This window comes from Caenorhabditis remanei, chromosome I, assembly GCF_010183535.1.
Source record: "Caenorhabditis remanei strain PX506 chromosome I, whole genome shotgun sequence".
NCBI classification, from domain to species: Eukaryota; Metazoa; Nematoda; class Chromadorea; order Rhabditida; family Rhabditidae; genus Caenorhabditis; species Caenorhabditis remanei.
Window position 1 is genome coordinate 11481980 of NC_071328.1, and position 13435 is coordinate 11495414.

Here is a 13435-nt window from a genome sequence, read left to right on the forward strand (position 1 = left end):
CGGTGGCAAACGAAAGGAAAACAACAAAATGATGTTGTAAGTCTAGCGATTTCAAATAGTGACCGAAGGATTTCATTACTCATTCAGCGAGAAAATATTTGCAAAATGAACCTACAGGGATCAGAGGTGCAAATTTGGTTTCTTGAATCCAGACGGTCTGGTTTTGTTAGACACTTCTGAGTATGGTGAGCACAAAGTAACTATTTGATTCATGGATTGTGGATACAACTGGATACGAAAACGATTATGATTCATTTACAGAAGAAAAGAAGCCAAGCATTATTGTAACAAAGAATCATCGAAACAAAACAAAGCGATTTTCATGGGTCAGATGAGTCATTAATTGTGGAAAATATTAGGAACGATAAAAATTCATTTGTAAAAAAACAAAAAAAACCCTTCTTTCTGAACTTAATGAAAAGCGTTAGAGAGGTTTTAGGACATAGTGTTGGTCTGAAACCGAAAAGTTCCAGAAGTAGTTTATCTTTTAAAATAAAAAAGTTTCAAATCCGTCAATTGCCTCTTTCACCACGCTGCAATTCCACAAAGCTGATTGAATAAAAACAAAAAAATTGTGAGCTTAAAAAAGGTAAAAGAAATCTAAAGTCTTGATGAAATCCATTCAATTGGTGGGAAATTCCAGCAATTTTCTCATAATGTGTTTTATGAAAAATTAGATTCTATTGGAAACCTTTTCAATATTTTGTTTATGTTGAGCTTCAAGGTCATTCTATTCCTCTTCAATGAGTTATTTTTGTGGGAAGTTTGGGTCAGATTATTCTATTTGTTGCTTATTATAGATGCTACAGTATACCAAATACAACAACGTCAGAAGCATAATGAAAAGCTATAAATCAGTGATTTCCTGATAAGGTGCATCGGTCGGAGATGGTGCATCGATTTCTTCATTCCGTGGTTTAAACGTATTCCAGAGAAGAAATAAGAAGATTCTTTGAATTGGACCAAACCCCAAAAAACCCAAAAATCACAATACGAGTCGTGTGTTCAGTATTACGGCAAGCCGCTTTCCTTCTTTCTTTTTCCCCGTTTTCTCTCATTTCTTTTCCACCTCCACTTCTCTCAATATATTGACCGAAAAACCGGACAAGAGACGCAGAAGAAGCAGAGGGGATGCATGTACTCGAATGAATGAAAAAGTTCCCGATGCGCGTCAACTCTGATACATTGTCAGAGTGTTCACGGACTCGGTCTCGCATCGAAACGTTTTCAGATGTAGGAACTTTCTGTGATACAACGAGATCACACTCTGATCAATTCGTTCGAAAATCGATTTTGATCACTTCATAGTTTGGAACAACTGCCATCGTATCCCTTCATCGAAATTTCTCTCTTTTCTTAGATAAACCGGATTTGTGTGAACATGTAAAAAAGATGATATAAGATTCTCAGTTCTGAAAAAAAGAGGAAAAAGAGAAAATTGACAGATAAAAGAAAAAAGAAAAAAGAGAAAAATGATAAGATATTTTGGAAATGTAAAAGAAGTCACATACTTCTGTTCTCTCCCCTTTCTTCTTCTTCTTCTTTTCGATTCTCATTTTAATCAGATATTGCCAACTTGCCCAACTAATCTTCTTCTTCTTCTTATTTCCCAAATAATTGAATCGATTACTTTTCGTTTCGAAACACATCAGAAAAACAATTTAATAGTCAATTTGAACTTTATCAGAAGTTCAACTTTTCAAAGTGCTCTAGTTTTTTATCCTCCTAGTTCGTTTTTGTTGTCTGTTATAGTGTCCTAAAATGGAAAAGATTTGAGAAAGTGGTGATTTTCAACTTTTTCATCCTGTTCAGACCTTTTTAGACGAATCTAACAATGAAGCTACATGGCTGATGACCTTGATTCTCATTTTACCCTCAATATCTTTCTCAATATCATTAATTGTCTAGATGCTTCCTTACTCCATGACATCATTTCAGACTTCCAAGTTTCAATTTTCTTCTAAAGACTACCGTAAGACTTCATATTTCCGAAACTTTTTCAGATTAAAACCCCCTTTGAGACATAATGCAATAGAGTTGTCCCTTCAGAATAGAAGTCTAGACTCCGAGAAACCACATTTTCTGAATTCGGGACGACATGTATCCATAGTGATATTTGAGGGTGTGCCGAGGTGTCAAGAGTTTCCAAAACTTTTTAGTTTCTATTTTTGAAACTGAGACTCACTTTTTCGTTTTCTACTTTTCCTACCAAAAAAATGTATTTTGAAGTTTTTCTTTCTTAACTGACTTGAACGGATAAGAAATTAAAACGATAACCTTGATTGAAATTACATTGTTCTGTCGAAAAAGAATGATCTGTGATTTCATGACACACTTCTAATATCAGTCGTTCTAAGATGACTTTTTAAAAAATTTTACGAATTCAATTTAAAATTGGAATCCTGAAACATCTGAATATTGTTTCTTCTTTTGATTTCCACTATATTCTGACGTTCTATTTTTAAATCAAAACTTTCTTTTCAGTTAACCAATCAGTCTTTTCACATTTCATATCTTTTCACTTTCTCTTATCATTTCCTACAAATTGATAAAAATGTATTTCCTTTTTTACAGAAGTTTCGTCGTAGCCTTACCAACCCCCATCCTTATATTCATCTGTAGAAAACAGCCGGTCACCACAAAATGTCCGAGTCGGCGGAGGTGATCACCGACGCCGACGTTCGATCTGATGTGGGTGTGAAGGCAGTTTCAGAAGCTGTTGTTGAACATCCATCAGTAGATTCCTTAGCTCTAGTTCCACGGGAAGAAGGAAAGTCAGTACTCGATTTGATCCGAGATAAAGCAGATAACACTCACGGATGTCACGTCTGCTACGATGACTACGAAACTCCCAACAACCAACCGAGAGTACTTGCATGTGGACACACTTACTGTACTCGATGTGTCATCAGTTGCAGTGCTCCGAGTGAACAACATAACTCAAGTATTGGCATCAAATGTCCGGAATGTAGGAAGATTAGTATACAGGCACCTGCTACCGTTCCTGTTAATTTTCAACTTATGCGTTAGTGTTTTTTAGGATTCTTTCCAATTATTTTCCTCGAATTTCCAGAGCTTCTCACTGCATTGAGTCTCATCAAAGAGTCAGATCCCGATGAGTGTGATCCACCAGAATATGAAAATTTTGAGCGTCTCGGAGCACATGTTCCTGTCAATGAACTCATGTCACTCTCACTCTCTGATCTTTGTGGTGAGTCTCATGATTCATTCTGAAATTCAAAGTTTCTGTGTTTCAGAACACATGAAAGCAGTTTTCAACGCGATTCGTCTCCTCTCCCTGAATGATAAAAAAATTAAAAGAATGTCAGTTTTTAGAAAATTTCAAACAGAATCTCAGAAGATCGATGATATCGAAAGGAATATGTACAAGATAATTCAAAATATGACAAAATTGCAAAATGGACAGACGATGGAAGATGAAAATTCGACCAATTTATCATGGAATAATCTACATCCAATAAGGAACGAACGAAGGTTTAATGATGCAGATTGGATGAGGGTTAGTTTTGGTTTTCGGAAGTTCAATTCATGGTGCGCAACGGTTTGAATTTGAGATACCGTACCGGGTTACTGTAGATTGAATAAAAATTCAAACACACAGACAGAACTAATTTAGAAATGTAGATTTCTGAACATTTGATACAACAGGCTTCCTAAAATCGGGAGGCACGGAAATCCGGACAACTAGACACATACTCATCAAATTCAGTTTATGAGTTCGAAACTACCGTAACCTACCGTACGCCGACCGTAATCCAACTAGCTCCAGAAAGTCGGCAAACTTCTATCTTGCTGCAAAAAGTAGAACCAGTTTACCGAGCAGACTTCCAAAAGAAGAAAAAAACGAAATTCCTTGACAAAATTTCAAACAATAACAGCAATGCATTTTTCAGGAAATGGTAGTATTCCGACCAAATAATCCTAATGCTCCCGTAATCCCGCTACCTACTTTTCCTGTTGCTCAACCGCCTTCCGATGATCTGCGAACTGTCTCCGAGAGAGACCAAGATGAACGAGGTCAAAGTAGGAATATGGCTGTTTTCCGTGAAGCACATCTTCGAAGAGAACGAGAAAGTGCTCAAGAAAGAGAGGTTGCGACTAGAAATGAGGCGATAATGAGACGTCTTTTCGATGATCATTACGTTTCAAATGACTCAGAAATCGATCAGTTCACTTGGTTCAGAAGTCTGTATAGGAATAATGGACCGGCGAATGGAGGACAAATTGGAATGGTACGAGCATTGAATGAGACAAGAAGAAGGAGACAAGCAGAAGAAGCAGCGAATGCTGCGGCGCTAGAAGAAAATAATGATGAAGATGAAGAGGAAGATGATGAAGATGAGGAGGATGAAGAGGAGGAAGAGGATGAGGAGGAAGAAGAAGATGGGGCAGATGAAGAAGAAGAGGAACAAGACCAAGAAGAAGAGGAGCAGGATCAAGAAGAAGAGGAGCCACGTGACCCACAGGAGGTCCGTGTTGTAGATATATCGGATGTTCCAGATTTCGATTTTCAAATGAGAGAAGAATTACGGGAACTTGCACGTCAACAGGCACCAGAAGTTGAGTTCCCAGAAGAAGAAGAAGAAGTAGACGACGCCGCTTCAGATGACTCCTCATTCATTGATGTTCCTATTCCAAGACCGCCACCACCAGAGGTTACAATTGGAGAGGCTCTTACTGCGTATCGATTGATTGAAGCTTTCAGACCTAGCTCGCACAGGTGAGTAAATCCTTAAACTTTGATAAACTTATAATTTAAATCGATAGTGAGTCCAAGCCCTAGAGTACTGATAACAACATTTACAGATAGATTTTTAAAAGTTTTTACCTGACTCTACTATAGTTGTAAAAGTCAAGAATTTTCCAGATTTTCTCACTCTGGATTCCGGATTAGGGATTCCCTATTACGGCTTTGAAATTTTGTTTCGGTTTTGAAAAATAAGTTTTTGAGCCTTTGAGCAAAGAAAATAGCTTCGATTTGAATCCCTGGACACAAAATCCAATTGTAAACACTATCCACATCACTTCCCAACGTTTTTTTCTTTTTCAGACACCTCATCGAGAGCTACAACTTCTCCGTTTTCACACCGAACTTCGACGCTCTTCATCAACAAATTCTGCAACCGAATGCTTCAGTAACCGATGTATTAGCCAATGAGCATCTTCTAGATCTTCGTCGTGTATGCTTCATGGGCGGAGTCTGCATGAATAGTCTCCTTCGTTCCATTCGTCAACATAGTGCTCAAGCTCCTCCAGCCCCGCAGACACCTCCACTCACCGAACGAGTTCGTCGACAGAGACCAGCAGCAGCCGATGATTACAACGCTCGTCTTACTGTACTCAGAAAACGTGCAAAGGAAGCACTACGTGGAAATCGTCCGGACCAACCAACTACTGACGAAGAAGCGAATCTCACAGTCCGTCTAATTGTCAATTTGGCGAATTCAATGGGTGTTCGTGATAAATTAGAAGAGATGCTTTCCCCACAACCACGTGTAGATCAAAACGAAGGGTTGTTTGTGATGAGAACGAATGCGTCGACTCGACAGGAAATGCTCTTCTGTACAGTATGTCGATGTGATGTTCCGATGGGATCAAAGCAAGTTCATTCACAAGGAAGACGTCATATTACTAATCTCGCAAAGTGAGCTTGAAACAAAGGAAGAACTGGCGCACCTTCGGCGCGTCTGACTTCTATAATGTATACAGTAAGCAAGTCAATGCAAGTCAAAAATTCAGAATAAAATCCAAAACTTATCAAAATAATTCTAAAAACCAACCAAACAACCCTTTTTCAGCCGTGCCCAAACCAGCCAACAATAAACTACTCGTTCAATGGTATCCAGTGCTAAAACACTTCTACGGTTTCAATAATTCTCCAGTCACTATTGCTTTTTCACTTACTTTCCACTTTTTCGAGTAATTTCAATTGTATTTCAGTTTTTGCCTCCGCACACTTTTATCATTTTCAATCTCTCTTTTCTGAATTCAGATATGTAATGGGATTAGCCAAAACAAGTAAGAAAAACTCAATTCTCGTTTCTATTAAGGTTGAACCTCCGACTCGGTGCTCAACCGTGCAAAAACGTATCCAGCTGAGCCATCTGGTGGCGGCTGGACACACCCGATAGAGGCGATGATAATCTAGTTGTCATCACCTGTCTCCACACATTAATCATACCAAACACCCTATTTTCTGGGAAGTATAACTTCTCTAATTCTTGATTTTCTTATTGAGACATATATTTATCACATTGTCTGTAATTTATCTGAAATTCGTACTTTTTCCCTCAGGATTATCTTTTGTCATTTTCCTGCCATTTCTAACCTCTTCTCGCCTCTCAGAATTCCAGTTGCTTCGCCTCCATTTCATCTTTTAGACCAACAATTGTTCATTCCGTTTGATTTTACTACAGTGATTGACTACAGTAATCCCGATTGACTACAGTATACCGTTGAATATTTTCTTATTGCATTTTACCGAATTTCCTCCGCATATTTCCCCGAATTTTCGCCGAGTAGCCTTATTTTTTGTTTCTTTTTTCCATTGATTTCATTTGAGCATTGTATAGATGGTTTAGTGTGATTCTCTTAATGATTCTCTTTGTAAGTAACAAAATCGTTGTTTTTTCTTATTGTAATTGTTTTTGTAAAAATAAACTTTGACTTTTAAATCCACCGTTCATTTTACACCTAGAATCGTTCCAATTACAAGGAAATGGTAGAGCATGGACATGGAGATGATACACACATAAATCCTTTTTTTCCGTTGAAAACAAGAGAGGGGTGAAACTAGACGAATATGCAAATATATATATAAACAACAAAAATATGTATAAACTTGAATAATACCTAGAATGGTGTGAAGAAAAGGTAACAAATGACCTGCATTTCCGTGAATAGCTAACTGAAAGAAAATTGTAATAAAACTAATCCGGTGGTAATTCAGAGAGGAAAATGGCGTGACACGGGGATACCAGATGTTCAACATTTTGAACTGACTGATGACATTTTTTAGTAAAACATTTGGATAAACCGAAAGAAAACATATAATTTGAGTGATGATGGCAAAAAGAGATGTGATGGATCAGAGGAACATGAATACACGTTTTGGGGAAACTGCAATAAAAGAGAAGGACACCGAAGAAATGAGGTGAATAGAAAGACATAAAGAAGTTACGAAAAATCACAAGAAATGATGCAGAAATGGGTTATCAAGGCGAATACGAAAACAGGGTAGAACTGTACTTTCAGAAGTTACTGTTCTGACTGGCACCTCCATTCCCATTGTTTGAATTTGTGTTATTTGAGTTTGGAACAACTTGTTGGTAGAATATGAGTTGACCCGGATTTTCGAACTGACCATTTGTCCGAAATTGACCTGGAAAGGTTTGAAATTCAAAATGATTCAAAAGGATTCTCCAAACATGACATACCGTTGTGAAACATTGCGTTCTGCATCATTTGTTGTTGCTGTTGTTGATGATGAGCGAAATGTCCCACCCCCAGCAATTGATTATTATCAAGGTACATTGGATGAGGCATCTGTGCATGCATAGGAGGATAAGCTACAGCCGGTGTAGTGACACCAGGTATTTGAGGAGGCATCGTCACTGGACCTTCTGGATCGAGGCGCATTTTATGTTCTACTAAAGCTTTAGAAGAGATTAAACTTCTGTTTCGTTTGAATTAATGCATACCCTTCTTATCCAGCAACGTTGGTTTGTTGCAATCTTTTACCATATGCGGCCCACCGCAGTTGGAACAACTTGGAAACAGCGTTTGCATCTGGGTCTGTGGTATATTAGAATATATGAAGGGTTGAAGGTTGATCGGCAGTTCTATCGCTTCGATCTTTCCTGCTGCATTTCGTTGGAAATAACGGACTGGAGATTTGGCACGGGGATTCTTCCATCGTGAAAATATCAACCCGTCTGATGTTTCGTTCGTTTCCTGCAATAACTTCAAGCCAGAATAAGAACATGATTGCTTAGAGAGCCCCAACTCATCAAAACTCACATCTTCTGTTCGTAACCGGGTTCCATTGAATTCTTCACATATTACAGTTGAGAGCATCATACGTGCTGGTAAGTCAGATAGTTCATTTATGTACTGAATATACTGCACTGGAGTGGCGTCACGGGCTAGACGAGGAACGATACGATCTCCAGGAGGAGCAAAAGAAGCTGAATTGAAAAAAACAATTATTTTAAAAGGAGATAACGAAAAACCATACTTTCCATAGTGGAAGTACTTGTCGACAGTTTTTTGTGATCTTCGTCAAATGAAGAAATGGATGAAGCCATTCCATGATGAGATTTCTCACTTCTTTGCTGTCCGAACTCATCAAGTAGCCGGTGTTGAAGAGCTTTCAACTGGTTACTCGTTCGTTGAGCAAATGTGCGATCACCGTCACTCCAGTGTATCTGAAATATAGGTTGTACATCAAAGAGGGAGATCCACAGGAAAATTTTACTTCTAAACTGAACAAATTGTCGCTTTTCTCAACTTGACGCCCGATAAACCGAGTGATGAAGAAAGCTCCAGAAGAAGATTGAGAATTATTTCCAAATCGAGAATTGGTGTATTCTAAATCGTTAGCTCATCTAAACGTTGGACCGTGAAACTTATCATACCGTAGCGCCTCTCAATTTCATACTCTTCTACATCTTCCTCATCTGATTCTCCTTCATCTGCCACATCGCCAACTCCTTGTGTCGACGTAACTTCTGCACGCTTCCGTTCTAGTTCTTTTTCTGGTGAGTAGTATAATCGGAACAAACATTCAATTTCAGCTCGTAAACCATCTCGCATGTCTGCATACTTCATTTTGTCGTCTACAGAAACTGCGGGGTGATGAGTCATTGCTGCCACTAAAATTTAAGAACAGTAACTTTTAAATTCATGATTGCTATCTCACCAATTTTCCCAATATCCTGAAGAACATCAATCTTGTCGAGTTCATCTGGAATACGCTCAAGAATCTGTCCCTTCTCCCGTATGACCACATTTTTCACATAATCTGATATCTGAAGGAGAAATCAACCCGTTTCGGTTTCAGTGGCATTCTCTAATTACCTTAGCAGCAGACTTGCGATTTGTTGAAGCACATACAGCCATGAGCATGTACAGATAACTCGTCAAGTCTCGAACAGATCTGAGGAACTTTTCAGGCTCTTGAGGGACTGGTGGTTCAGGCTGTGGCGTCGTGGCTGATGATGTCCGAGCGCTAGTGGGTGATAGTGCTTCAGCTTCGGGTAACGGTTTTGAAGACGGCGGATTGCTCGTTGTAATCGAACCATTAACTGGAAAGCGACATAATGAAAAAGATTAAAAGTATGCAATTGTTTACTATTTTTAGCAACATTTTGCAGTGAATCGTGTTGTTGTTGTTCGGAAGGAGTATTGCTTGCAGACCTAGTTGAACTTGTTGGTGTTGTTCCATTACAAATTTCTTTTGTGTTAACAGGTAATGTAGAAGAGGGTGCCATAGAAGAAGTTGATTGCTGATAATTTGTTTCTACAGGGTATATCATAGCCGGTCTGAAATAATGAAATTAAAAAGAAAATGATGTCGTTGAATATTCACATTAATGGAGGGAGACCAGGTGGATGTTGATGAGCGAACAAGTTGTTCACCATACTTCTCTGGTTGACCAGGGAACTTTCAGACGTTGCAGCAGGAAATGAGGAAGGTTGTTGTGGAGTCAATGAACATAAAAACGCAGGAAGGCATGCGGTTGGATCAGGACTGTTTGAAGTGTTCTCTACTGGACGCATTTGATTCGTATAGCAGCGTACAGAACCTTCAATGCAGTTTCCAAGAAGACGAAGATCGGTTGGAGAAAGGAATGACAACAGTTCTAACAATAACTCCACTTTGTTCCAGTCGTCATGCTGAAAATAAAAAGTAATAGAAGAGAAACTAGCTTATCAATCTGTTCTTACCTCCTTGAAAGCCATAACCGTATCCATATCTTTTGGATTTGTACTTTTGAAATGCGGTGGCTCTTCCTTTATCACCACCTTCACTTTCTTCTCAACGATTTCATCGGTTTGTACTTTTTTATCCTCCAGTGTCACGCTTGGAGGAGGAATCGTTTGAACGGCAGAATTCGTTGTTTGTCCCGAAGATGACAAGGATGAGTTCGATGGGAATCCGGTAGATTTTGCGATTTCAGCGGAATGCGATGATTGGTGCTGATGACTGTGGCTGTTTCCGAACGACCCGCCACCTCGATGACTTTGATTTGACTGGTCACGATTCTGGAACTTGAAAATAATGTTTTCATTTATTTCATGAGTCCATGAATTCAAGTTGCTTCTTTCTTCCTACCTTATTCTCTTTTTTTCGATGATTCTGTTGATTTCCACAGCCACCTCCTCCAGTATTGTGATGGACATGATGATGGTGATGATTCGCTTGATTGCTTTGCCTCCCACTAGCTTGAAAACTTCTAAACACACGGAAATAAAATGATAAATAGTGAAGTTTTCTTATGAACTTCTTACTTCTCTTTCTCCTTTTCTTTTGGTTTTGGATCTTGTTTCACAACTCCACCACCACCCCTTGCTCCAACACCTCCATGGCTTGATTGGGATCCAACATTACTGTTTATCTGTAACAAAATCTTGAAACGAAATGAGAAATTGTTCAGTGAAATGGGAAAACAGCGAACAGCGAGCTTCAAAACAGTTCTCCTTCTAACCGAAATTCACCTTCTCAACTTCGTTGTGGTGTACCTTTTTCACCGGTTGCTTCGAGTTGTTCGCTTGCTGCGATGATGTAGATGTCGTCAAAGGCTTTTGATGAGAATGTTGATTCTGTGACTGATGATGTTGTGATCCAGTCGTCGTTGTGGTAGAAGACGGTGTAGGTGTTGTTGTTCCATCTAGAAATAACAAATGTTAATGTTTTCGAAATATACCGTAAAACTGTATTAGAGCGACATGCCGCTTTATTCTTCAACCGCCTCTCAGGAAAATTTTGTGGTTTCAGAAACTCATTAAAGTTAAACGGAAAAAACTTTTTTCAAAGTTCTATTTGTTGAGCTAGAGGTTACTATTCACGCTGCTTCTAATCAGAATCAAGAAAATACACTGGGATAATCATACTTGTCAAATCACGGGCCGGCCCGCGGGCCGGGCCGGGCTCGCTGAAAATTTCAGGGCCCGCAGCAAAAAATTATTTTTGAAAAATAGAATTGAAAGTCTTGGAAATTAAATTTTTTCTTCGGTTTATACTAAAAAGAGGTCGGGGGATTCGATAAGACTACTTTCAGAAGCCTCCAGCAAATTCTTGATCCTGATTCTGATCATCGGCTGATTTTTTTTCAATATTTTGACGGGCCGAACGGGCCGGCCCGGCCCGTGACAAGTATGGGGATAATCATATTCATGAATCCTGAGTATAGATGGGAGTCGTTCTATTAGAGGTGTCGTTCTATTAAAGGTGTCGCTCTAATACAGTTTTTACGGTAATTTTTGAAGTTGCTTCTAATCATTACCTTCACCTTTGGTTCTCTTCTTTTTTGTATGACTCTCTTCCCTTTCATTATCTCTACCAGAAAAGAAGTTGAATTCAAATTCCGATGAGAAGACATAAAAGTAATAAGACATCGAATCCAATGGATTCTAGTCAGGAATGAGTGGAGCTATCAATATTGTCCGACCAGCATATGACAAATGAATGAGTCAGAACTAAATGTTTCGTAAATACAAAACACGCCAATAGTCTATTATGCTGCTAGAAGTCGCATAGACGAAAGGCATGAAAAATCCAATTCGATATTTTTATTTATTGCAACATTTTCTACTTCTATCTCACTTGGAGGTTTTTCGTTATTGGAACGAAATGTGAGGGAGAGAGAAAGAGAGAGCGGGAAAAAAAGGACTGTGGCCATGGCTTTCTCATTTTTCTTCTTTTTTATTGTCTATTTGTCTTCCGGTACTATATTTTTGCCGCTCCGGACTTCGTTTTACTCACTTGTTACAGCCGCAGAGTTGTTGTTTTGGTGCATTGCATTGGGAGAAGGACTGGTTGAATGTTGCGGATTATGGGAGGCATTATGAATCAATGAAGCCGTGACTGTCGTATTGTTCCCGTTCATTGTCGGACCGTCGGTGTTCTTTTTGTTTTGGTTGTTCTGAAGCTATTTTATTAATTAATCCAAACCGTTTCTTTCAAAAAATAACATACCTTTTTATTCGCCATAATATGTGTTAAAAAACCAGTTTTCCAAGACGCGATTGCCTTTTGAAAGAAAAAGCAACTGTTGTCTAAAAAATATTACTTTCTGAAAATGGGAGTTACAACAAATAGTAGATACACTGAGAATCGTCAGGATACGATTAAAAAAAATATATATATACAGATGTGACAAATTTACAAGTTTATAAATAAACACGAATAAGTTAGTTTTAACCCGGCAATATAGAATGGTTAGGTTAGTTAGTTTTTCTCAGCGATTTTCCATTTTCCAAACTCAAATTGTAGTCCATTTTCCTCGAATATTTCCGAGTTCTCTGATGAAACTTCACCACTGATTATTTTCTCCATCTTATTAATGTCGAGCGATTTCAGGTGAACATCAGCTTCGAAACTGAAATACAAAAACTGGGGTGAGCAATAAAAAGAGAAAAAGGTATTACTTTTTGAAGACACGAGTCAAATGAATTTCATCGACCAATTTTTCGCGTAACGCCAAATCATAAATTTCAGCTCCTCCGATGTTCCAAATAGTTTCAATAGTCTCAACGAATGGTGGTTCTGCGAGAAGTTTGAGAGCAGCTTCGAGTGAGTTTCTGAACGAAAAAAAATGAAATTTATTCGAAAAGCTAAAAATTAAACTTACACAAAAATGAGATTATCTGTTTTTTGTTCAGGAAGCTGTCGACTGAGCACAATGTTGAGACGCCCAGCCAGAGGTCGACGGGATTCTGGAATGCTTTCCCAACACTTGCGACCCATCAGCACTGCGTTTCTCTGAATTTGTATGTTTTTTGAAATTCTACTTTCTTTTTTTAACCTTGGAAGGATCGGTGACCTGCTTCGTGACAGAAGCAAAATACTCCATATCTTTCTTGATTCTCCACGGCAATGTCCCGTTTTTTCCTATTCCTCCCTCGGAATCCATTGCGACAATCAAATTCATCCGCCTCATCTTTTAGTGCACTGGAAACTTTATAATCAAATCATTTACATAAAAATATATAGCTTTGCGCGTATTGCTCATTCTTGTACCGCTTAGTCGCGTGATAAGAAATTAGACTAAAAATAATTAATATAAAGCGGAAGCATAAGGTATTAAGAAGGGTGATCAATTTTGAGAAAGCCGATAAAGAGTGGGTAATCATAATAAAATTAGAGTGCAAATAAATCGAGAAAAAAGCGGAGAAAAATCTCAATTTTTCA

At 38.5% G+C, this 13435-nt stretch overlaps 3 protein-coding genes across 3 annotated transcripts; 1 reads left to right on the forward strand and 2 right to left on the reverse strand.

The window, feature by feature from the left end:
* Nucleotides 1-2643: 2643 nt before the first annotated feature.
* On the forward strand, nucleotides 2644-5844 carry GCK72_002537 (uncharacterized protein; the record flags this gene model as incomplete). The annotated part of the gene is made up of 6 exons (XM_003112173.2): nucleotides 2644-3025; nucleotides 3074-3211; nucleotides 3258-3520; nucleotides 3915-4741; nucleotides 5072-5665; nucleotides 5820-5844. The coding sequence occupies 6 exons, from the start codon at nucleotides 2644-2646 to the stop codon at nucleotides 5842-5844; spliced, it is 2229 nt and encodes a 742-aa protein (XP_003112221.2).
* Nucleotides 5845-7271: 1427 nt separating this feature from the next.
* On the reverse strand, nucleotides 7272-12235 carry GCK72_002538 (uncharacterized protein; the record flags this gene model as incomplete). The annotated part of the gene is made up of 17 exons (XM_053723481.1): nucleotides 7272-7402; nucleotides 7458-7670; nucleotides 7722-7974; nucleotides 8041-8207; nucleotides 8258-8447; nucleotides 8498-8610; nucleotides 8658-8894; nucleotides 8942-9050; nucleotides 9100-9326; nucleotides 9374-9564; nucleotides 9611-9918; nucleotides 9970-10287; nucleotides 10358-10478; nucleotides 10534-10640; nucleotides 10741-10913; nucleotides 12008-12167; nucleotides 12221-12235. 17 exons carry the CDS (start codon nucleotides 12233-12235, stop codon nucleotides 7272-7274), a joined length of 3033 nt encoding a protein of 1010 aa, XP_053592126.1.
* Nucleotides 12236-12472: 237 nt separating this feature from the next.
* Nucleotides 12473-13184, reverse strand: GCK72_002539 (uncharacterized protein; the record flags this gene model as incomplete). Its single annotated transcript, XM_003112236.2, has 4 exons — nucleotides 12473-12623; nucleotides 12673-12825; nucleotides 12876-13006; nucleotides 13050-13184. 4 exons carry the CDS (start codon nucleotides 13182-13184, stop codon nucleotides 12473-12475), a joined length of 570 nt encoding a protein of 189 aa, XP_003112284.2.
* Nucleotides 13185-13435: the final 251 nt, after the last annotated feature.